Source organism: Ambystoma mexicanum, chromosome 3p (assembly GCF_040938575.1).
Source record: "Ambystoma mexicanum isolate Mex_15411 chromosome 3p, UKY_AmexF1_1, whole genome shotgun sequence".
Lineage (NCBI taxonomy): Eukaryota > Metazoa > Chordata > Amphibia > Caudata > Ambystomatidae > Ambystoma > Ambystoma mexicanum.
The window spans coordinates 717433773-717458599 of NC_090925.1; the positions used below are offsets into that span (position 1 = coordinate 717433773).

General features: G+C 44.9%; 1 protein-coding gene across 3 annotated transcripts in view; it reads left to right on the plus strand.

The window, feature by feature from the left end:
- Positions 1 to 24391, plus strand: part of LOC138580770 (oocyte-specific histone RNA stem-loop-binding protein 2-like) — a 743835-nt gene extending 719444 nt beyond the window's left edge. The window contains exons 5-9 of one of the 3 annotated variants that reach the window (XM_069651575.1): positions 5932 to 6024; positions 7314 to 7424; positions 9031 to 9168; positions 9562 to 9661; positions 23583 to 23825. In XM_069651575.1, coding sequence (XP_069507676.1) covers positions 5932 to 6024; positions 7314 to 7424; positions 9031 to 9168; positions 9562 to 9661; positions 23583 to 23693 — 553 coding nt within the window. In that variant the 3' untranslated portion in view covers positions 23694 to 23825. Of the gene's footprint in view, positions 1 to 5931; positions 6025 to 7313; positions 7425 to 9030; positions 9169 to 9561; positions 9662 to 23582 lie in introns of all 3 variants that reach the window. The other 2 variants (XM_069651573.1, XM_069651574.1) reach the window with 2 other exon arrangements.
- Positions 24392 to 24827: the final 436 nt, after the last annotated feature.

A 24827-nucleotide genomic window follows, 5' to 3' on the forward strand; every position in this document is an offset into this window, starting at 1 on the left:
GACTGAAAGCCACAAAAGCACAGACAAGTAAATTAAAACACAAGCTGAACTTACTTTACCATCGTGACAGGCAACCAAGAAGGATAAAGGGGTGGTGGAATGAAAGAATTAATAACCGTGACAGACTAGTATCAGAAGGGAGGCCAAAAGACGAACACAGGGAAAGGGAGGGGTTTCCACAGAGGAGTGGAGAGAAATGGGAAACGCCTGGGTATGGGAGGGGGGGAGGAGAAGGAGCAACTAAATTATTAGAGGAGCGAGAAGCAGGTAGAGTGGAACGAGGACATCGCAGGATTCCACTCGGCATATTGAGGCTGGAAGACCCCGGTAACGAGGAAATCCATATGCACGACCCGAGAAAGGCAAGAAATGCTGAGTGGACCCTGAAAGCGGGGAATTCCTTATTTCTTTGAACATTGGTGTCTATACGCCCATGCTGAGCCTACCACCCGACTGGTGGTTTTCTGTGATTTGGAACATTTACTGCCTGCAGGAGAGCACAACGCGAACGCGGTAAAGTACTGGCGTGATCTTTCATTCCTCCTTTGAAAAAACGCAAATCTGACTTCAAGAAAGGCGGTTGTGATTAAAGCCATTTACTGCCGAGCGGACCCGAGAAGGGGCAGCACCAGTGGCTGAAGCAAAGTGATTTGATGTTTTTCCGTTTTATGGTGTAAACTGACCAAGCTTTGTGTTCAAAATAAAGGGCATTTGAACAAAAATAAATTACTGATTCCCGACTGCTGATTTAACAGATGTTAAGCATGGTTGGTCCTTGGATCTGCATGACATTGCAAATGTGCCTTCCAGTCAAGTGCAATGTTATGAATGTCAAGGTTGGAAATGGTCCGAGGGGTGATTCGGTGTCCAAAGCAACAAGAGATAAAGAATGCAGTCATTTCTGGTGGGCAGTGGTGAGAAAATTGACCCAAGCTACAGGTTGCCCTTCCAACTGTCACATGAGCTTTCTGAAGAGCACTGTTTAATGCAATATCACTCAAGTCCATTTTAGCGTGAAGATCCTTTGGCGCATGTAAATGGAAGCATTTGGGCAAGTCACAATGGAGGGAGCTTCATCAAAATCGGGCCTCTTGCTTTTAAAAATAGATAGTTACAAAACGGTGCAGTGTTCAAAATAGTCTACATACATCTACCGGAGCAAAGATGACTATGTGCATGGTAACATTAACGAAAAAATGCCAAGGAACCAAATACTATTTTTGCATAATGTGACTGGTGTAAAAAGGCATGGTAACAGAATGTTTAATGTCTGGCTGGAGCAGAAGTTCAGAAGCCACATATAAATGGTAGTAGCCCTTTATTGGGTGACCAGTCACAAGAGACCTTCATGCTTCTCCTATCTTGGCCTAGTCTTTCTGTTAGGGGTATGGCTGGCATATCCACCTGATGTGTGAATGCTTGCGCCCACAAAGCTTCTTGAGCCTCTTGCAAAAATTGTATGGATCTAGATTTGCGGTTCCACTGTTTGGATTCCAGACTTGGTCAAGTTAGAATATTAATGCTTTGAAAGCCCACTGGGTGCTCAATACCAGAATGCACACAATTCCGACAGTACTGGTTTCCGGAAGCATTTGCAATGAGTTAGGCTTTTCCTCCCAATGTATTCAATCCAAAGAAAATCAGTTAGTGCTCAAGGTCATTTTTGTGGCTTCATTGTGGGCCAGCAAATGTTGGTGCACACACCTACTGCCGTAATCTCTGCAATCTTGTGTTCTATTGCCATAGCCTAAGCGGTTTATGCAGCAGGACCGTGTTTAATCACGATCCAGCTTTGCTCATTCCAGTAGTGTGGTGCAATAGTCTTTAGGTTGCCTCATCAGACTGAGCCAAGAATGGTTGGATATTGATGTACATGATCTGCATATGCCAAGAAATGGAAACGCCTCATTGCTTTGCTGCTCCCAACTTCTAGCCTATTGTCAAACTTTATGGAATATGACCATATGTGTTGCTGGCTAGTTGGAGCCTGCAACATTTGCAGAGAGTTCCATGTATCGCTTATTACAAGCGACAGAAAATGACATGGACATGTGTTTGTGCCGGTGAAGGACTTTTTCAGAGATTAGCTTAAAGGTTTCACAGGTTTGTAAACCTGTATTGTGCGTGGGTGCTTAATATGGTGTGCATTTTAAAGAGTGTTGTGCCATTTAAGCCAATGGGCCTCATTATGAGTCTGGCGGCAGCCGTGCCGGTAAATACCGGCACGGTTGCCACCAGTCATTTTATTTTTTTCTGGCGCCTGGGAATGGGGAACTACTGGGGCATTACAGCCTCGGCGGTCCCCCCAGCCAGGCGCCGGAAAAAAGAAAATCCCCATTACCATTGAGTCCCATTGGACTCAATGGGGAGGACTGATGCACCGGCAATGTGTGCAACAGTGCCGGTGCATCCGTCAAGGTATGCAAACGGGTGCCATTCTGCCCGCCAGTTCAAACCTGGTGGGCTGAAAGGCACCCGCTCGCAGAACTTGCAGTTTGCCGGGCTGGAAACGGTAGCGGTAAGCTTACCGGTACCATTGTTTCCAGACCGGCAAACTCATAATGAGGGCCACTGTCTGGTTGCCAATATTTTTCCAGACCACATGTTTGGCAGATGGCACTCTTTATACTCTGGCTGCAGGAAGCTTTGGAACTTGTTTGCAGATGCTCTTGTTACCCTAGTTCACAGAATTGCCTAGCATGTTGCTGCTAGACTGTCCTTGTTGGTGGGACCAGACTGATGTGCATTGGAATTTTCCTCTGAAAGGAATAGTGGGACAAAACGTGATTGAAGACACTTCTATAACAGGCTATTTAAGTGGTGTTTAATTTCAAAGCAGCTCACATTTTTGGTGAGCTTTGCCTGAAATTGTGTGCTTTCCAAGATCAATCGCTTGTTCATATTTAAACCAAAGTAAAAACTAGGTGATCAAAGATGAGTAGCTTGATGCATGTGGCCTGTGTAAAGGTTTGGTAAAGGCCAATAGCCGCTGGGAAGATTAACTGCTAGTCCATGTGGCAGAGCGTCAACTTTTGTGGCTTGATTGAAAAGGCCCCAGGAAATCGGCAGTGCAGCTAAATGAGTTACATACAAGCATTTTTGTCTTGATGGAATAACCGATCATGGATGCACAGGTTGGCGAAGCAGTAACCCTCCACCCAATTATGGAAGTCATGTATTTTTTTTTAAGTATTATTTTTCTTGTGATCTATCGCTGCTTGAACTTTGATCTCCATTTAACCTTGATTACACAAATCCCTGTGATTTCTACTCGTGGTCCATATTGCCTTGGTTGTCCCAGGTTGGCAGAGCCATGGCAATGTTTGGCAACATCCAACGTTTGTAGGATCTGTCTGTTGGCAGTTTCCTCCCGAGTACAGAGAAGCTGTTCAGCCTGAAATTGATGGATTGGCATCAACTAGTGAAGCCTGAGCCTTCAGTATGTTGGAACTTGCACAGTAAAACCGGGGCACATGTTGGTTACTGACATGTTTAAAGTGTCCTATCACAAGGCCTCATGAAAACCAACCTGATGTTGGGCAGTTTTCCATCGTTAACCCCGGCTCTTGCTTTGGTAGCGACAGCAGCCTGGCTTCCTCCTTGTAGGAGGATGGCCATGAAGTAGTTGGTCAACTAGCAAAACACAAAAGATCGCCCTAGTACATTTACTAGAACCATATACCCTATGGTGTTGGATGAAATCTATACACTTGTAAGTACTAAACTAGACACAAGTGTTGTAAAAACAGTAAAGGGCATATAAAGGATCCAAAGCACATCTCATTTAAAACCAGAAGGTAACCATTCTAGACATTAGTACAATGTTAACTACATTTAAAGGTTTTAAGAATAGGAGCAAGTTTTGAATGCATGTTTACAGGTAAATGTCCCTTGTATGTTTTAACAATAGTTTGCCTACAGAAATAAATGGGACAAAGTCCAGCAGTCTGCTTCCAGTTACAGTGAAAAGGCAGATTAGTATTATTAGAGTTCCAGGGCAGCTGCCAAAATGGCAACCGTAATCGCCCCAATGAGTTAGACCCAGGTTTGATGGCCAGAAGGTGGTTAGATGTGGGTTACAAGCAGACTGTGGCAGTAGGTTGGTAGGAGGTCTGCACAAAGTCTCTAAGGACTTGAGACTGGTACCAATGATGGGTTCAAGTCCCAAACACCCCAGGTGTGTGCAAGAAACTTCCCTGTGGAAATTGCACACTATGAAAGGTTACAGTGTTCAATGGAGATATCTGGTTTTACAGGTTATGGTTCTGACTCTTGATCAAGGAACTACACACTAAGCCCACCCCTCCACCCCCCCCCCCCCCCCCAAACCTCCCTCCTAGGTACTGGAGTAAGGTGACTCACCCTAGGGGAACAGTGGGGCACTTTGTAGTCATATAGGCTATGCAGGGCAACGCGTTAAAATACAGTTGAAGCTTTCAAGAGACCAAAGAGGTTTCATGGTCCACAATAAAATTTAGGATACAAAAGTACTAAAGTCATGGGGATCAACGGGATTGATCACTGACTTTTGCTAATAATGGTATGCCTAGACCCTGAGGAACGTGGGTCTGCATTCTGAGCTCAGAATGAGTTGGGGAGAAGAATAGTTAAACCAGCAGGAGAAACGGCAAGGTTAATGGCACTGCTCTTGAAACACAGCTTTGGGTGTTGGTCTCAGACACATGGTGAAAATGAACAGGGCATATAAAGCTGATGCTGCCCACTCTTATTTCCAGGGGCTGTGCAAGACCAGCACAAATGGATGGCTGAATGAGAGTCCACATCTAGATAGTTGCCCAGAAGGAATCCCACAAAGCTTGAATGTGGTAGTCCTTTACTTGGGTGGCTGATGAAACCTATGGTGTGTCCTTCCGATCTGGCTTTAACTTCCTCGCCACAATTTCTCATGGAATTGGAAGGTAGCCCTTATTTTATTTACAATGCTCTTAAGCCTTCAGGCTTCAAAGCGCTGTGACTAAAATGAATAAACGTGACTGAGAACACACAAAACAGAAGTACAAATCCAGAAACAAGAAAATCAAGATCAACCGAAAACACAAAAAACGAAGTGAAAGATTCAGAAAGGAGGAATGTTTTAAAATTATTCCTAAAAACGGCAAGACCCTCAACAGTGACCATCTGCTGCTTACCTACATGAGCAGGACTTCAAACTATAAGGGCTGAGGCCAGGTCAGTGCTCACTGCTCTGGTCTTGGCAGGATTGCCTACAATACTATAGTGTGCCTTTTGTAAACTTCACTTGACCAGGTCCTCTTGCTACCACTGCAACACAGCATGCACATCCGCATCTGACAAAAAACAGCCTCGGACACCTTCAATATTCCCCTGTTAAAGGGTTTGATCTTCTTACCACCTTACCTAGTTCAAACACTTAGGATCACTTACCACGCCACTATTGCTTCTTCTACCTTGCCTTCACCAGACTCTGCAGAATACACAATTTAAGAAGAACCTTTGTGGGTGGGCAGGATGGAGGCAGTGGTGGGGGATTATGGGTTTGTCTCTAGCTGCATTGATTATTCGCAGCTCCCCAACATGTGGTCATTATGCCACAGGTTGGACTTGCACAATTAGAATTTTCCTGTATTTCATGGTTGGCCAGTGAGCGTGCTGAAACTCTCTCCCTACTCGTCCTCTAAATATCCTGCCGCCCTCCTTCCCCTGCCCCACAGGCACCCAACCATTGAATTTAAACTATGTAGATGCATTCCCGTAGCACTACAGTTGCCCCATTGCATGGACTGGGTGGGGAGGGCTTGGGAGAAGTTGCATGCCCGCACAAGGCGAGTCCTCCATATAGAAAAGGTGGTCCCCTGCTATAATGGTGATTCTAGGAGAGAATATAAGGAGACCACATTGTGGGAGGATTTTCCTTGGTAAAGTTTGTGAGTGTTGTGAATTTATTGGCAGGCCCTGGATGCCAGAGCCAATTCCACCTGGCATGGTCAGTGTTGCTGTGTCAACAGAGCCAGACCTGGATTTTCGGGTGCAGACAAACTACAGGTACAGTAGGCCAAGAATTTCTTGCACTTATCTTGGGTGAGGTGGTGGATGCACTGCATTTGGTGTCTTCTTTTGTGGCCGAACACCATTACAATGAGACAAGGATCAGGGGCTCAATACTGTTGCTCAGACCTAAAGGGTCCTCCGGTGACTGCGCCAACTGAGGGAACCACAGGAAAGATCCTTTAAGTAAGGAGTACCCTCTTTTCTCAACTGCCCGATCTTGTATAGTGTTGCGTATGCTTTTCTCGTTAATATTCTTTCAAAAGTTCCAGCCCAATTCTTGGGTCTGGATACAACTGCACTGCCAACTTTACTTCAATGCCTTGGTACACACAAGACTAAACAGTTATTCAAAATGTCTAAACCGCAATTTGGGGCATAGGGTTGAGTAGCTATTTGAACATTGGGACAAAACTATGCCGGTTGTCTTTGGGAGGGAGTGGTAGCGTCAGCACGTGCTGGCAAATGTAGCTGGCATGGGGGTGGCAGCATCCCTCAATGACAGAATATTTTTTTTTTTGTGTGTAATGCATGTCCATTACAGGGTACCTAAGTCAGGGGCTCTTTGCAGTCACTTGGATGTGTGCTTTTGGACACAGTGCTGCACTTTGTCACTTGGCTTCTGATGGTTCCACCCAGAAGGCTGCTGGGCAGATTCTAGGGAAGCATCAGTCTCTTGCTTTTTACTCCCAAAATTGTCATGGGCATGCCTGATGACCCCAGCATGAAGTAGGAGCCTGGGAGAATTAGTGGTCGCCAAAGGGGCGCAATTTTATGTTCAATTCTGCAGGGCTCCTTTTTTTTTAAAAACAAAAAAAATGATTAGTTATTTAAAAAACAATACAAACCAAACTTGCAGTGCATAAAATAACATTTCAATTATACATCACTAATTCTGCAGGGCGCCTTAGTAAAGGTTTTGCCTTGGAGTATGGGTGGCGGTGTGTGGAGGGGAGGTGAGGGGGGGGTTAGGGATCGGTTCTAACCTTTGCACAATCAGCCAGCATAGTCAATGGTGAGTAATATTGGGAGTAGTCCAAAAACATCTAGGGAGCCCATGTTTGCACACTTTTGCTCTAGAGATGCATGAGCTTTGTTGAATAATTCGGTGGTGGATGATGCACGCCCCGGTTGGACATAGCACATACTCTGCTCCCACGGATCAGTCCAACTATGTGCAAAGCCCTCCTGAACACCTATTGGATGTCTATGGTCTTAATGAGGTAAGTGGAGCTCGTAAGCTTCCAATTAAGTGTGTTTGTGCTTTTACTCTGTCCTCAATCTAGGGACCCATCCAAGTATGAGACAGACGAGGCCACACTCCGGAGGAGACAAAAACAGATTGACTATGGCAAAAACACTATTGAATACCTACGCTACTTGCAGAGTGTTCCAAGGTGAGGCTCCACTATTCCACCCCACCTGTGATTGTCATTCAGGAAACCTTCCTGTGCCATGTCACCTGTCCTGATGCAGTGCCATAGTTCAACTATTGCCTCGGGCATGTGATGGGCACTCCTTTTCACTCATATAAAGGCTTTATCCTGTAAATCGGAACCTGCATCTGTAGGCATATGACATGTCTAAGACCTGCCCAATTCCACTAATCATTCTTCCAACTTTACGTACAGGGGGAAAAGATGTAGGCTGCCTTGTATCTTTGTTCTGAGGCTTTTACGTGAATGCAATTCTTGTAGGGGTAGTGTCGATAATGCCAAAACATGCTCAATAGGCGCTCAAACATGCTTAAACGGGGGAGGGGATCCAACTCTTTGTGGATATTACTCCTGAATTTGTGAAACCGTCTTCATTACCAAACTGTAACTCTCTTTAAAGGTAACGGGCCAAATCGAATGGGCTAATGAATCGTGTCTGGTTGCCACGTTTATTCAACAGCATTTTGGGGTGGGGTAGTAGGGTTGGATTGTTTGGTATAGATTATTTTTTTTTTCTTTTTGAATTGTAGTTGGAAGGGGCGTGATGTGATGTGGAACCGGGGACATTAGAGCATCCCCCGCCCTATAAATTGTGTGTCGAGTGGAGGGAAACCGCTGTGCTGAGTTGGCTACTTAGGAATTCAGCCAGGATTGCATAGGTTTTTCAAATATGGGAGACAGGTCTTCTGGCTGCGGGCAGGTTTAATGCCACACATGTTCACATTGCATCTTTAGTTTTGTACCAACATGAAAATCCTAGCAAGAGATAAACCAAATCCTTTCCCAATAGATGATTGTGTGTAGTACTTTAAACTGTCACTGTGTGGCAGTGCCACTTTAATTTACTCTGCAAATGGAGGATGAAATGTTTGGCTTGGCAACAGTTTGGCTCTTTTGTCATAAGGACACTCGAGCCAAGGCAGGACCAGGCATTTGGCTTTAACCAGCCTCGGCCAGCACTGCCTCCCCCACCTCCAAAACAGCCTTTACCTTTTTAGGCTGAAGTAGATTTGGTGAGTTTTATGCAATGTGGGTGGTAGTTTGTGGTGACAAATTACGTTTATGCCCAGCAGTTGGACATTTTGACTAGGCCCACCTAAGGCGCTGCTATTGGCCTTTTACAAATCTGTTTTAATGCTTTTTGACAAGTAGGCGCTAAACTTGCAGATTCCTTGAAGGACCAAAGTTCTGCCTAGTCACTGCCTCTGCCAGATACGGAACCTCAGCAATAGATGTCCTTATTTACAAATGGCTGAAGGTGTGTGGCATGTCTTGATTTCAGCTGTTTAAGCTGGGTCATGTTAGTAATCTTGGATTTTAGTTGGTGGTGTTGAATGCATCCAGTTGGAGTGAATTGTTGAGTGAACTAGATATATAGCCACATCTTCACCACCACACCTTTTGTACATCTCTGTTTAGGGTAACTTGTTGCACCAGCTATGGTCCAATGTAAATGCTGTGGAATGGAGAGCTTGGAGGCAAAGTATGTTTGGGGGTGGATGGCAGTCTGCCAACGGGGTGAGGGTTTGAACTTTGGTAAGGGTTCCTAACCTTCCTTTCCATCCAGGACCCAAAGGAAGCCAGGAATCCACCCACGGAGCCCCAACAAGTACCGCAAGTACAGCCGGCGCTCTTGGGACACCCAAATCAAACTCTGGAGGCGGGCCTTGCACACGTGGGACACTCCAGCAGAACATTCTGTTTTGTAAGTGCATTGTGCTCTAGTGACCTTCTCAAGCATTGGTTGTCCATTTCCTATACATCTGTTTCTACCTTTGATCTAGGTAAGACTCTTTTCTTTGGTGCCAGAGGTTTTGGCCTCTCTATCATAGTGGTGCAGTGTGGGGAGTAAGAGCATATCAACATTACTGCTGGTTTTGTGGTTGGGAGTAAGTTTCCATCTGACTGGGCTATACTTAAATGACTGACTGCCTCCTAATTGGGTGTCTGTATCTTGCGCGCTCTTTAATTACAAACTCTCCTCCAGTGTTAGTATTAAATCAACGGTCTTTAGTGCCTGTGTCCATAAGGCAGTTATGGTGTCGGGAGCCTGTTTGCAGTTGTCTGTCAGTAATGCCTTTTCCTACTGTTCTTACAGGGACTCTGCAAAGGAGGACCCCATCCAGCGGCACTTGGAAGACTGTCTGGAAAACATTGGGGACTTTGGAGATATTCTAACGGAATCCATGGAGCAGCAGGTTTGTCTGCAAATCTGCTCTCTGTATTCATTACCGCATGGTTAAGCAGCCTTCATTTTATCAAGTATCTCTTGACGGCTGTGATTCAATGCAAATAATTTGCTCTCATTTTGTTTCTACCAACTTTGATGGTGCCTATGCTCACTCCGAAGGGTGATTGTCTGGACACTATACAGGTCTTTATTGTATGGCTACTGGTCAAACCAACTGTTTCTAGCATCCTTTTGGCATATCCCCATTTGCTATCAAATTATTGCTGTGCCTGCCACAAAACCCCCTTTGCACACACAATCGTTGCTTGCATTTTTAAGCCAGTGCTTTAAGAACCCCTTATTGCAGTTTGATGCCATTTACTAAAGTGAAAGTATCAGGATCAAGCTAACCACACCTACTGTACATATAATCTATATATTTGCCAATTTGTTTTGTGGGTTGCGATATCTGCATAGTACTTTTGTGATGTGTGAGGGTTTAGGGGGGGCAAATGTGTGCTGCGGACCCTAAAGCATTACCGTAACCTGGCGAAAAATCTAGGTTTGGGACTGGACAAATATATCTGCTAACTTGGATCATGAGGTAAACCTGGGTCAGGGGCGTATGATTTTATGCCTTTAAAAGGTGTGGTTGTTCATAGAGGAAGGTAGTTTGTAGTGATCCCCAAAGCGATTCGTCTAGCCCAAGAAATCTGCACAAACTCTGACTGGGGTGGACAGAGGGAAAGATATACCTGCCAGGGAGTTGTCAAGAGTGTTTCTAGAGAGGTCAATGATCTCCATCTTGTTTCCTTTTGTATTGGGCAAGTGCAGCCCTATGACCTGTTGAAGCCACCCAGCCTTCTCCATTGCTCTTCATACACAGGTGGCTAATTCACCAGGCTTTTGTATGCATCCGATTCACCCGTCTGGGGAGGGGAGGAGTGGGGATGGAAGGATAATAATCTTGGAAGAGGCGATGCTTCCGCTAGTCAGTGTTGAATGCTAAGCCTACTTGACTGTTGCATAGGTGCGTTCATAAGTTGCATTGCCCTTTTAGTTTCCTTCTGCAGACTGGGGAGGTGGATTATGCGGGATTATAGCATTCACACTTTGGGGCTCTAGAGTTGGTGAAAGGGAAGGGTGAGCACCTCCAGCTAGGCCCACATCCAAAGGTACTGTACCTTCTGTGGTGGGGGATTAATTATTAATGACTGTGTTAATTTTGTGGTGGGGATCCAATTATTGATGTGGCACCAACAACCCCATCATATCCTATCTTAGTCAGGTTTGGCGCTTGCTGATCTTGCACAGGAACCGATGGCTGCACCAGTGAACCACCTCCCACAACCTCCCTCCAGAAATAACTAGGGGTGCTGGGGATGGAGAGCTGGCACAGACCATCTGGGCAGGACACGAGCAGGTGTTTCTCTTGTGCAGATGCAGGAAGGGGCAAGACATCTATCCTAAGTGAGACTGGACGAGAAGTGGAGTAATGCATATACAGACTTGCCCAGAGCCTCCCACTGGCAGGTGTGCAGGCTCTTCCTCTCTGAGGCATGTGGCTGACACCGACCCGGGAAAAACCCTGGTGAAGGCCAGGCAGAACTGGATAGACTATGTGGTTACTTTTTAAAAATTATGTAAAAACCCTGGAAAAACCAGATACTGAAAATAAAGATGCAAAAACATTTACTGAAAATAATGAAGGTAAAAATGACAGCAAAAAATCCCAACTTTAATATTTATTAAAACTAAATCCTAAAATGGATAAAAGATGAAGGCTCCTGGCTGGGATAAGTATGGCTCTGGTGAGAGCTGTAGAGGGTTGAATTGGTAATTGGTGCTTGGAGTTTGGAAGAATTCTCCCATTTGTTAAGTGGATCATGGGTTTAGCTGGGAGCGATATGGAGACACCGTTCAATAAGGAATAGCTTTTATTTGTTTTTTTAAATGAACGCAAACATTGGCACAATGTGCATTTTATGAAAAAAGTGAAACTATTGTGTTATTACTTGCGTTCTGAGAAGCTTCTGCGGACTGCACTGCTGCTGCTACAGCTTTAAGAAAACAATATCTTTCATGGTGCGGAGTACATAGCCTCCATAGTGCTTGCTCCCCCGGGGAACACTGCTCGCCGAATGTAGAGCGGGATAACGGATAAGAGTCAGGCGGCATTTGTTGGGCGCTCTGTTAACCCTCTACCCTCCTCCCCCCCAAAACCCCAGTTCACCCCGCGTCCATCCCTAAGGGCGGCAAGGAGCCCTGAAGCCTGGTAATATTGGATGCTTCAACAGACCCCAAACCCACCTATTACTCTTTAAGCGTACTCGCTCAGGCCAACGATCGGTTCTACTTGCTGCCCCTTGAGTGCCCGCAGCACGTTGACTTTTGTGCGGAGTCTGCAGCTATGGGAACAATTAGCGAAAAGGCACCTGATAAAGCGGCCTGTGCACACTATGAACAAGGAGAACGACGGTAATGGCTCCTGTATATTCATTTCTAAATAAATTCAATTGACTTCCTTGAAGACTGCATTGAGAAACTCTTGTACATTGGGGGTTCGGAACGAGGGCAGTGGCCCTGCGGATTTGAAGGAAATCCCTGCGTGGAGACAACCATCTTTTGTATGGAGGCCCCACGTGTCAAGCTACCTAACCATCTAAAGGTCTTAGATCTGACTACGGGGGTTGGCATAAGGGGGTCACTGCCACCCATGGAGGCAGCTTCTTTCACAGACCTTAAACAAACAGACTTCTATTGACTTGGCTACTACTAAGATTGTGAATAAGAACATGAACAATCCGCCCCCGGTGAAATGGAAATGGAAGTAGAAGGGAGGGATGCACATAAACTGGTCTGGTTGGACGAGAACCCCAACTTTACCCTCACGGTTTGTAAATCATCTGGACGAATAAGAGGTGCCCAGCCAGCCCGTGCCGAGGAGTTAACCGATTAACTATTGGAAGGCTCAGTGGAATTGGAAGCCCAGGACTTAATTCCTGTGCGTGTGTCGCACGAGGATCCACCATTATGGGGTCGAACGCCTGCCCAAAAAAAGTGCATCTAAATTCAAGTTTTGTACAGGGAGATGGTGGACAGATTTGTGATCCCTTGATGGGTATATCCTCTAAAAACAACAAAGTAATCTTAACAGCTGGTAACTATTCACCTACTAATCTCCAGAAGGAAGTTTCAAACCCCTTTGTTAGCAGTTGGATTGGCAGTGAGCTTCAGCAAGACATCGATACTTTGAGAGAACGAATAGAGTTGCTGAACTCTAGTGTAAACACTGCTAAGTCTGCTACCTTTTTTATTTTAGTATTTGTATAGCGCGCTGCAACCCAAGGGATGAGAAGAATATGTATGCAGGCTTGCTTAAGGGTTACAAAATAGCGGCCCAGTACAATGGATACATACAGTTACAAAGATTACAGTAGGTTACATGTCAAGTGCAGTAACCGTCATCAAATGATGGCGATAGGGGGAGGAAAGCCAAACAAAAAGGACAGGGACTCGTACCAACAACAAAAAAAGACATCCGATCAGAACCAGACCCAGGATATCCATGATGTCCTAAAAACTTCGATTAGCAACTATGCGAGATGTCTTGGGTTAGAAATAATGCTAGACCAAGGTGAGGAGTGTAGATAATAACGTGCTAAATCTCTGCCACTGTGTTCCCGCTCTTCGCTAAATTAATACAGATGACTTCTCCATTATCGATTTTATGCGAGAAGACCGTATGAACCTCGTGTACCTTCATCTGCGCTCAATGTGGTAAAGAAATTGGTGCTGTCTTCAGCAACGAGTTTCCTATTGTTGGGATTCGCCTTGATGGACCTACGCGATTCGGTGGTGGAAAATTCTGCTAAATAGCCCCAATTAATCCTTCACGGTTATACTGTATAGTTAATGAGTCAGCAACGACTGCCGCCGGAAAATCGTTAGTGGAAACAAGGTTTATAGTTGGATGGGCCTTCAAATTACCACCGAGAGGGGCCTATGGTCTGGGAAGTGATGGAATTTTCCATCCTAACCAAAGGCCGAATTTAATAGACAATAACAGATCAAGGGAGAAAGGGCACAGAAAGAAAGATCAAACTTAACATGCAAAATCTGTCAAAGCTACCGCCGGATGAAATCCTTGTCATTAGCTACCTGGAACATGCAAGGTTTCTCCCACTTGTTTTCAAAGGGGTAGATAATGTGGGACGATAAAGACTTCATCTGTTTCCAAGAGGTTTGGTTAAGATCAAAACCGGTAATGGATGGATTTACGTTTCTAAACTCAGCAGTGTTTACCGTTGCAGGTTGGTCAACTGCTGGCCTCTACTTTGATAAAGTCCGGAAATGAGTTTGAAGTAGTTGGCACTATTATTCGTGGGATATTTATCCAGCAAACTACATTTACCTCTAGACCCTATAAAAGAAACTCTAGGAAGTCTTGTAATAAAGACTTATTAACGTTTATTGCAACCCATCCAGAATAAAGACGAAGGAGATGATTGATAACATCACAGTGGCGATTGACAAAGCTTATACCTTGGAGAACCCCTCAGTAATTCTATGTGGCGATCTAAATGTGACTTGTATGAAGGAAAATGGTAACCTGATCAGAGCGGTCTCCAGTGAATGGAATCCTCGGAAGCACCAAGGCTTAGTTTGGAATGAACTAATGGAGTCTCGAGACCTTTGTATGCTGAATGGTCCCTTTTTAAAAAAGGACAAGTTCTGTCATCCCACTTGGGAAGTGTGGCTTGCAAACCTCATCGTTTTTGATATATATATATATATATATATATATATATATATATTTTTTTTTTTTTGTTGCTTCTCCATATTTGTGTCTAGAGATTTGATTGAAGCTATTTACTCTTTGTAAGTAGCACCAACCAAAGTAAGTGACCACAACCTGTGAAAAATGTTACGGGCAGCTGGAGCGATGGACAACTACATAAAATGCCTACCCATGTGGAACTTACAAATAACAGATCTAGGCTCAAAATGTCTAAGCACGATGTGGAACAAATGGGAGCTATGTAGTCAACAAATGCCTTGGTAACGATACAATCTGCAATGTCCAATGTTAACTATGTCCTGTTATTGTGTACGTTCCTGGCACGCAACTCCTCCAAAACGGGAACCTTGATGAGATAGCAGCATACATTTGATAAGCAGTTTGCTATTAAAAGGCGGGACCTGCCATTGGTCACTTAAAACGGTCCTTTGCCTTGTCAATGGCTTTGAAATGAGGTTAAGAAACAACTATAAGAACTAGCTTACGGGTCATAAGAAAGAATGGTACAGAAAAACCCCTAGAAAATGTTGGGCGCTTTAGAGAAGAACGTATCGGAAATGTGGCCCATTATTAAATCCACAGGAGAATGTGGAAAATTGCCCCGGAGTACCAGAGGCAGCTTGGGTAAGCTTTTTAAACGTTTTGTTCTACGAGCTGACAACAAAGGAGTGAACTGTTTTTAAAACCGATACCATCACCATGACGATCTGGTAAATTTGATAAAACGACGTAAGGCTTCCCGTGCGCCAGGACCAGACGGTTTATCTAACCTGGTGCTCGACAAAATCCTGAACAATGGACCATAGTCTTGGGTATGGTCTTGGAAAATGTCCTGGCAGCACGAAAGGCAACTATGTCGTGGAAGTCTGTGAATGTAATCCCGATAGGGTGGCGATGGGGAGGAGACGAGCAATTACCGCCCTCTTGGACGTGCTGAGGAAAATATATGCAGCGCTACTATTAAAAAGGTTGGTGGCGTGATCATTGAGAGATGGGCGCCATGATTCCTTCCGGTCGGGATTCGCGTGGGGGTTGGGGACATCCTCGCTGATCTTTTTGCTTTAGCTTCTAAAGAACAAAGTCTATAGAACACACACTAAAATCTGTTTAGCCTTTGTCGATTTAACAAAAGCTATCGTCGGCATAAACAGGCAATGTCTGTGGAGCAAACTGCGTTCATGGAATTGCCCGGTCGTTTTGGTGATAGATGATATTATAGTTTATTTATATAGCGCCTATACACAATGTGTTTCAAAGCGCTTCAAGGCAAGGGAGGGAACAAGGGAAAATACAGTGACATTCGTACAGGCTATGAACAGTAAGGATGTGAAATCAACTATCGTACTCGGCCTGATGACATTTCAGATTGTGCTGGGGCGAGGGGACTATTCAGGGGAGTGGGAAGGAGACAGATGAGGTTGCTATCATACTAGGTCCAGGGACAATTCTGATCGAGTAAGTGCATAGAAGAAAGTAAGAGGAGGAGGGGAGGAGATGGGGGGGAAAAGGGAGGAAGGGAGAGGAGGAGAGAACAGAGAGTAAGCAGGCAAAAAGCGTGGAGAAGCAAGAGGCGAGGGCGAATACAATTGCAGAAGTCAATAGTAACACAATGTTGCAAGCCAGAATACAAGACGAAGATGGGAACAGCATGATTCAGGGCCACCATGAGTACAAGTTGCAAAGGAAGCCCAGCATGAGAGTTGAGAAAGGGTGACACACTGTGAAACAATGAAGTCCATAAAAGTCAAGTCCAGCATTGGCCACAAGATGGTGATGGTCAAACCATCAGGACAGACTCCTGCAGAAGTAGGCTGGAAGGGGAAGAAGGGGTAGCAGGGTAGAAGAAGACACCTGTGTGCTAGAAGGGCAGAGGGCACAAGGGAATATCACGGGGTGGACTAAATAAAGGCTTTGCATTCAGATTCCACCATCGGAGGGAGATTCAATGCAAATGATCTTATAAGCGAAGAGATCCCTACGGGTCGGGCAGTCAAACAAGGATGTCCCCTAGCCCCAGCCCTTTTCAATCTGTATATCTCTGACCTTGCCACCTTCATGGAGGAAACTAGGTGTTTCCCACCAAAAATCGGAGGAGTAAAAGTATCACCCCTATGGGTCTTCAAAGACATCTGAAACAATTAGAGGAATACACCTTGCAAACTAACTGCAGATTAACGCAGGAACAACTAAGATCTTAATTCTACAAAAAGGCCCAGGAAAGCAGGAGAAGTTTACATGGTGCCTAGACTCCACGAGGATCGAACTTGTTGACTCCCTTAAATATCTTCCAAATCTGTAACAGCACAGTGGAAACCCAAAATATCCAAAGTTCAAAAAAAGAAAACCGCTGCTTTAGCTAACCAAGCCTTAATTTTGAAGCGTGGGTTTTTCCGGTTTTCCCTACAACCCCGATTGGACTTGTTTGAAGCAAAAGTAGTTCCAGCTGTGACATATGGTGCGGATGCTCTGTTATGAATTTCAAAACATTGGCCAAGTCTAGAAGGTTTGTTCTGGAAAATAGTGCTGGACCTTCCTCAGTCTACGCCGATTCAGGTTATTAGAAGAGAACTTGATGTAATTTCATTGAAAGCATCTGCGGAATGGAAGGCTCTGAGCGTTATTGGGAAATACTTGAAGGAACACCCTCCCCCTAGATTTCTGGCCATTTTAAAAGCAGAAATGGGCAGTGGGGCCAGTGAATTAGGAGCTTCTTGGGAATCGGACTATAAAACTCTGCTGGCAAAACTATGCAAGGTGAAAAAGAAGCTGTGGGAAAAAGACTGGATATTGACTTGTGATGAGGCAATTAAGTATAAACTGTTCCATTACTTAGTAAATGAGATCAGAGCTTTCGGTCACATCCCACCTTATTTGAAGACATTTCCTGACCCTCATTGCATGTCTCAATATGAGGATTTAACCTCTGTAGTACAATGGAGATTGTATCAGTAAGAGCTGGCCTGGGCTTGGAAAGAGCAATATGCAGATTCTGCAAGGCTGAGGGTGTAGTGGTAGACTTGCCTCATGTGTTTACTCTGTATCCAGCATTAACCGAAAAGAGAACAAGGTTCTTTGCAAAATTTCTAGTGGGATGTTAGTCTTTGCTGGCAGACGAATGGTAGTCTCGGCTATTGGGAAGGGAGAGAATTTCGCGGACTATTTCACCAGTGAAATTGACTGTTCAGGTCCTGCGACATTGGGAGAGAACATTTGGAAAAAGTATGTTAAGTACCTTTACCGGAGGGATGGTCTATTTTGATTTGGATCGATGACTGTTTTGCTAAAAAATAAGTTGAAACTAAATATGCAATAAAAATATTTTTACAAAATAAAAAGTGACTTTTACTGTCTTCCTATTTATTGTGTACATCACTTTAGATGTAAAATGAGTTTTTATAGTGTCATGCTTTAACATTTAAACCTTAACACAAAATGAACATACAAAATCGTAAAAGAAATGCATACCAATTTTTATTTCTCAATGTTAAACATGCAGACATGCAAAACTACACAACACTCTATTTGACATTCTTATAAAATGCAAAAAATCAATGGGTCCATTTTCAAGACTGTATGTATTCATTCAATGATTTCTTTTTACCTCCTGTTTTGGCTTCCTATTCAGTCCATTTTCTTCCTGGGGATTTTAGACCATATAACCGACACACTAATGTTAAGTGATGTTGCGAGGTGAAGGGTGTGGGCATGGACACAGCTTTTCTAGATGGATTTGCACCGGTGGCTGAATCTTCTGAAGAAAGCAGAACATCTTGAGAAAAGGATACGTTTTGCAGTACCTCTAACGAGCACCAACTCCTCAGTCTGCATGAGAAACTGAGTTGATACCCAACTTGCCATACAAGTACTCAAGATTTTATATGCACTTAGTCACACTGGGGGAGAAATGCAGAGGTGCTGGGAGGGAGGTACAAAATGGAAGCCAGTTGAGAAGGCATTCATCTGGTAGTACGTTATTGAAAAGGGCCACATCTAGCATCAGTCACTAGAACATCCTATGCATGATTAGCATCGAGTGAACAGATCGCCTATACAGGGATTTGGGAAGGCACTATGTGACCAAGGCAGATTTTGGTGCTAGCCAGGACGGCTTGGTGTGCCTCCAGTCAATACAATTTCAACTTCTTGGACAATGGAGGGTGTATAGCAATAGTGAGGGGCCTCTGCATCAACGGCTCCTTTGTGTATCCCCCTCAGCTCTGCAAAAGAAAATGTTTCTGTGCAGTGAACAAGTGTCTTCCAGGTGAAGCCAGAGATCAGCAGGGGGCTACACCCGCTTTGCTGAGCAAGGGAAATAGTGTTCTGGGCAATTCTAGAGAGTGACCACTTATCTCATCGCAGGCCCAAGGAAAAGCTGCCTCTATTGCAGCAGTGCTGGAACATGTCCTTCGAGAAGCTTCTCAAATTTATCGGGGTACCAAGCCGCACCTGCAATTGCATGTTTCTTCACTCAAGTGTTTAAAAAAGATAATTCAGTTGATGTAGGGCAAATTCCCTCCAAATAGGATTAAGGACTGATCCAAATCATGGTAGCAGAATTACTATGAACTTAGTACTGCCACTTAATGACAGGGTTTTAAAATAAATTATTTCCTGGCCGTCATCTTTAAACTGGAACCCCAATTTATTTTACTGCATTACTAACCCAGAGTACAACACCTACTATGGGCAACCTCTGTCTATCAAAGAACAATTGCATTGCCCAAGGTATAAAGGGTTTTGGAAATCCTTATTTGCATGCTAGATAACAGCATCCTAGCTGCAGAGGAGGATCCAAGCACTCCCCTTCCCCCTTAGACTATCTCACCAGTCCCATCATTTTACTGACTAATGAACTGATTCATTACAGGCCTTAGTCTTGCCTTGGTACCCACCTCCATGCTCCATCTGGGCCTGCTTCTTGCCTGCCATGAAAACCATCTTCAACACTAAAAGGGCCGGAGAAGTTGTGAAGTGCAGTATGTATACAACATGAAGCCATTGTGCAGCTTGTTCAGGTGATCCTGCGAGCAGTACCCCAAGCAATTTGCTGCTATTCTGCTCTCCTCGATGTGGGGCCACAGCAAAGGCACTGGAACCGCTACCCCTAACTACCATATACTTAAACAACAAAATCTCATTCCTCCCCTCCTACAGTGATTCTGCCTTCTCCCTTACTCTCTGAAGGGATGGTAGTCTGATGTTTTCTAGTGACGCATCCTACTGTATTTTGGTCGTTGGGAGGCTCTGAACTCTACCATGGTTGCTCCTACTGACTTGGCAAATTCAACACATCATCTTACAGCCCACTTCACTCTCCCTTAGCTGTTCTTCGAACACTTGCCTTCCTGTTCCATCCCCGCTGTCGTAAGTGACTGCAACCTCAAACGTGACTAGGGCCTATCAGCGATAGCTTATTTCTGCACTCAGTCTAATCTGGGCAATCTACACAACAATCCTACTGTGAGAAACCAGAAGGTGTCTCACCCACTAATCTCTGCAGATCTTTCTCTCTGGTGGCCAGGGCATGGCCATCGCCTTTGGATCCAGACCCTGGGGGTGGACCAGTGTGGGAGGATCACCTCAGTGAGGGGTCTTCAGGGAGTGGGACACTGGATGGTGAGGCGAGGTATCCCTCTCTTACCTGTAACACCTTTACCCCACCCATCCTACCCGATGGGATATTTCGAAACTCAACCCCTCCACCCCATTTTCCTGCATGAACACTTTTACACGGATAGCACGCTCTAGGAGAAAATCGACTCACACCTGAGCTGTGTACCTGACCTGTGCCAATACCAAGGTCAGGCAATTAGTGACAATCGCTCACAACAGACTTCCATTACACTTACCCACACGGATAAAAGGCGGAGCGCGAGAGCACACTTTGAGCGAGGGAGAGCACACCAAGGTACAGCAGTTTCAAGTCCGCAGCTGAACGAGAGTAGAAAGACTGCCTGGCACCAGAGGTTCATGAGAAGGGCAACTCCCTTGACTTTTTCATCTTGAAGCCGTGACTTTAAGAAACCTTCAAAGCCGAAAGCGTAAGATCAGGAAACCAGGCTGTAGAATCCTGCTTTGTGTGGAGATATTGAGGGCCCTCCCGTGTAACTGATCAAGGAGGGGAGGAGCCGCAGACTCCTTGGTATCGTCCTTGGCTCTAAGAACAAAGAAGTGACAGTGAACAACCCAGCCGGTGAGTTGGGGGAGACCGATGCCCGACAGGTCTTTGTGTCAAGGTTGCAAGCGGCAACATTGTAGAACCAACTACATTGCTGGTGAATGTTTGAACTTGAGAAGGAAAGATCCGATACCATTGACAGGTTGGTCTGGCACCGTTAATGTGCTCAATCGAAGGTCTCTGTACGGTATCCCGACAAGGGAACGAAAGTAGAAGATTGATGTGAAGTGTAACTGTGTGAAGTGAATCCAAGTGGTCCTGCTATGGTTTAAGCAAAACCAATCGCACTCTAAAGTCTTTGATTCTGGTATCTAAGGGGATCTGAGCCTGGAAGAGGGGGAATCCGTGGTCGGAGCCTGGATGAGGGAGACCAAATTGTGAATATTGCAGAAAGGGGGTCTGAGCCTGGATGAGGGGGAATCCGTGGTCCGAGCCCGGATGAGGGAGACCAAATTGTGAATATTGCAGAAAGGGGGTCTGAGCCTGGATGAGGGGGTCATGTGGTCCGAACCCAAAGGAGGGAGACCAGTCTTTAACTTTGTTGTTTTGTTACATCAGGCCCTCTGCCATAATGTCATCTTGAGAGAAACTTTGGTGGAAAGCCCTAATGCCCGTCCGTTGATTTCTCTCTCTTTCTCTCTCTTTCTCTTTCTCTCTTTCTCTCTCTCTCTCTCTCTTTTTCTCTCTTTTTCTCTCTTTCTCTCTCTTTCTCTTTCTTTCTCTCTTTCTCTTTCTCTTTCTTTTTCTCTTTCTCTTTCTTTTTCTCTTTCTCTTTCTTTTTCTCTTTCTCTTTCTTTTTCTCTCTTTCTTTCTCTTTTTCTCTTTCTCTTTCTCTTTCTTTCTTTTTCTCTCTTTTTCTCTTTTTCTCTCTTTTTCTCTCTTTCTCTTTCTCTCTTCTTGACCATGAGGTAGGTGTGTGTCCGACCTATCATTTCTTGAACACTCGTACATTGTTATCCCGCACCATTTTGTATTAGTGTAAGCCCTTTTATTTTGACCGACACCACTAGGACTGAGTTATTATTTGATGGTTGTAGCTTGCTACCATCCTTAGGTTTAGATGAGCATTCTACCAACCTATAAACCCCCTTGAACTGTGATCACTTGTCTGTCTGCACTGTTTGATACCATGCCTTCCTTACACTACCCACAACCAGTGCAACTTGCTCATTAACCTTCTCTGCTCCACCCCAATATCACTAAAAGAAAATATAAGCCTAGCTCCATGGTGCCTTGGCTTGTTCAATTCAGGAGCTTGCTCTAGGCTCTCCCGCCCCTGATGTATCATTCGATCCAAATGCTTTCTAAAGAGTTGAATGCAGAGCTGCACCCTTTGAGCTGCACTTCCTAGCTGTCTCTTCTTCGTCTGGCCCTTGTCCTTAACCATGGATCTCCCCACCTACTCTGGGTTACCATCTGTTGTAAACCTTGCTCCCCTCAATCCCTGAAGGGACTCTGCTTGCCACCACTGTTCTATAATCTGCCCAATCTTCTTGCAGCATGAATCTTAAATCCTCCCTGCTTATCTGTAAATTGTCCATGACCCCACTAGGCCTTGCTTGCCACCCGGAAATCTCACCCCGTATATCTCTGTACTCGACTTTGGCTCCTTATCTAAAATTAGCGACCCATGTCCTCCCCAATTCCTTCAATCCTCACACACTTCTCTCCTGCCCTATCAGTCGTGCCAAACAAACTTCTATTGTCTGCCTGGCCTACCTATCCTTTGCTCTGAACAACCCTTTTGCACACCCAAAAACACTTGCACTGCACCATTTGCTTACTTTAAGGTCACTCTTGCCCATCTTTGTTTCTCATTCCACTACTTTGCTGGTGATGCCCAAATAACCCGCCCCTCTCGACACTGACCTCTGTGAGCACTTAAACTTACATCAGTCACTGGTTGGCACTGTGGTGCCTGATGTTAAACTGTCCTTTTTATATCTGGCCTCCAACACTGACCCCCCCCCTTTCACATACCCTAGCTGCTTCCTCCTGACTGATACCAAACTTAGTCACATGTATCCCACTTTGTCACATGCATCCCTTACAGTCCACCTAGATCTTATCCCTACCTCTCCAAGTCCCCAGCTTGGCTCTCGATTTAGAATTGTTCAGTTTCAAGTGTTACATTTCTTTGTAACGATCAATGGCCTGGCATTCACCTTTCTGGCTGATTCCAGCTTGCTGTTCTCCTCGTTGGGGCCTCCGTTCTCTGAAGAACATCAGGTCTATGTTCATCCCCATAGATGCTGTCTCTTTATAACTCTCTTTCTAATGCTTCCAGCCTTCTATTTAGGCAGTTCAGTAGATTGGAATATTTGTCAGGCTGTAGCTCCAGCTGTTAGCCCATATTTAGCCCCATCCACCCAAAATGCACACTACACCTGGATTCGTAGTAGACTGTAATATCTCCTTTCAGCAGCACATCAACAAGAATGCCCAGACCAAGTGGTGCCATATTGCAGCTCTGCAAGATTTAACTGTTCCTCCCTCTCCAGCATGGTACTTTATTGCACACATTGATGGGTTACCGCCAATCTTGTAAGGGCTTCCCGCGGTACACCTGGCTTAGAACTTCAATGGTGTCTGGGTAGCACGTAAACAAACATGCTTGACCCACTAGAAGCAGCACCTCTGCCCTTCTCTACAAACCCCCCTCTTTGGCATAATCTTGGGTGCCTCTTAAACTACCAAAAAAAATACAGTTCTTCATATTGGTGAACGAGGAAAGGTTTTGTTGCTCTACTTATCCTGTTTTGGGATATTGTTTGTGGATCGGATATCTGAGGCACAGCCTTATAACTTTGCCTTTGGGGGGGAATTTTGTAGGTGCAGCAATTCTTGGTTTTGGGGGGTATGGGTGGGGTAGTGGCAGTGGTTGTTTGGGTGGCAGAGGTGGAGGGCTAACCAGAGGCACTGCCACAGCGGTTTTCCTGGCTACAGTGAGTACTTTCTGTTTTCCTGCAGATGCATCAGACTTCATCCCAGCTGTGGACTTCTGAAGACACTTCCTTCAACTGGCTAAAGTTCCTGGAGGGGGCAGAAGGCTGCAGGGATCGTCCCTGGATGTGGTTGTGAATGCCAGTTAGATTGGCACCACTGCTGTTCTCCCAAGTGACATGTACAGAAGCAGTGGATCACCCAAATGCCGCTGGGCAGGCAAGCTCCAGTATGCCCCCCTTCTCCTAGGTTTTCCTCTTGGTCATAAAGCAGATTGGTGATGTCCTGGGTTGGCCACACATCAGTGAGCTGCTATTCCTGCCCTGTGCCAAGCGATTCTGATTGGGCAATGTGGTTCTGGTTGGAGATTACCTGTGCTAAGGGACTTCTGCAGAGCGCGGTCTGGGCCTTGCTCTACCAATTTCGACCTTCTGCTAGGACCATTCAAACCAGCCATCTGTCCTGTATGCAATGAACTTTAACTTTTTGGAGCAAAGACTGTCCCAGACTAAGCCTTGTGTCAAAAGCATTTTGTCCCTTTTTGTTTGTGTATTATTCCCTGCCTGACTGCCAGACAATGCACTTATTCTGAAATGTCCAAGTTGAAATATTCTCAGATCAGCCTCCGTACAGTGCCAAGCTGCCAAGGTGATCTACCCTTATAACTTACCAGACAGTCAACAAAAGCCGGTGATGTACTAATCGGACACTTATGCCTGTCACAGTGGATTTGCACTATTTCTGTTTGTCTATTTTATTGTTCTCCAATCCTGCCTTTGTGTTTTGTGTATGATTGTGCCTCAGAACCTATAAATAAAGGAGCACACTGATACCTAGTTGCTTCAATTTTGTGGGATGGGGAGCAGTGAAAGGAGTGACTATGGGGTGTTTAGATGTGGATCTTTGCTGCTGTTCTCTCCCTATATTGATCTGCTTAGGGGGCTGTCCGCTTCCTGCAAACGGCAGTATGAAGATAAAATAAAGTTCCCATAGGAACGGAACTCCAGTCCCCCGCAAACTTTCACAAGCCAATAAATCGGCCAAATACTCTAAGAAAAAAATCTTTAAGAATGTACATATGCTAGTAAAGCAATTCAGAATCAAGTAATTCAATATTGTCATTTCGTTTTCGTACAAGATATCTCAATTATACTCCACAATTCAGTAAGTTTAGTAGGTACATTTAATGCAGCGACCCGACTCATTTCGTGAGTGAATATCTTCTTCGGGGGTCTTGACAAGACGTTGATTCTATAAACAATTAAATTAACA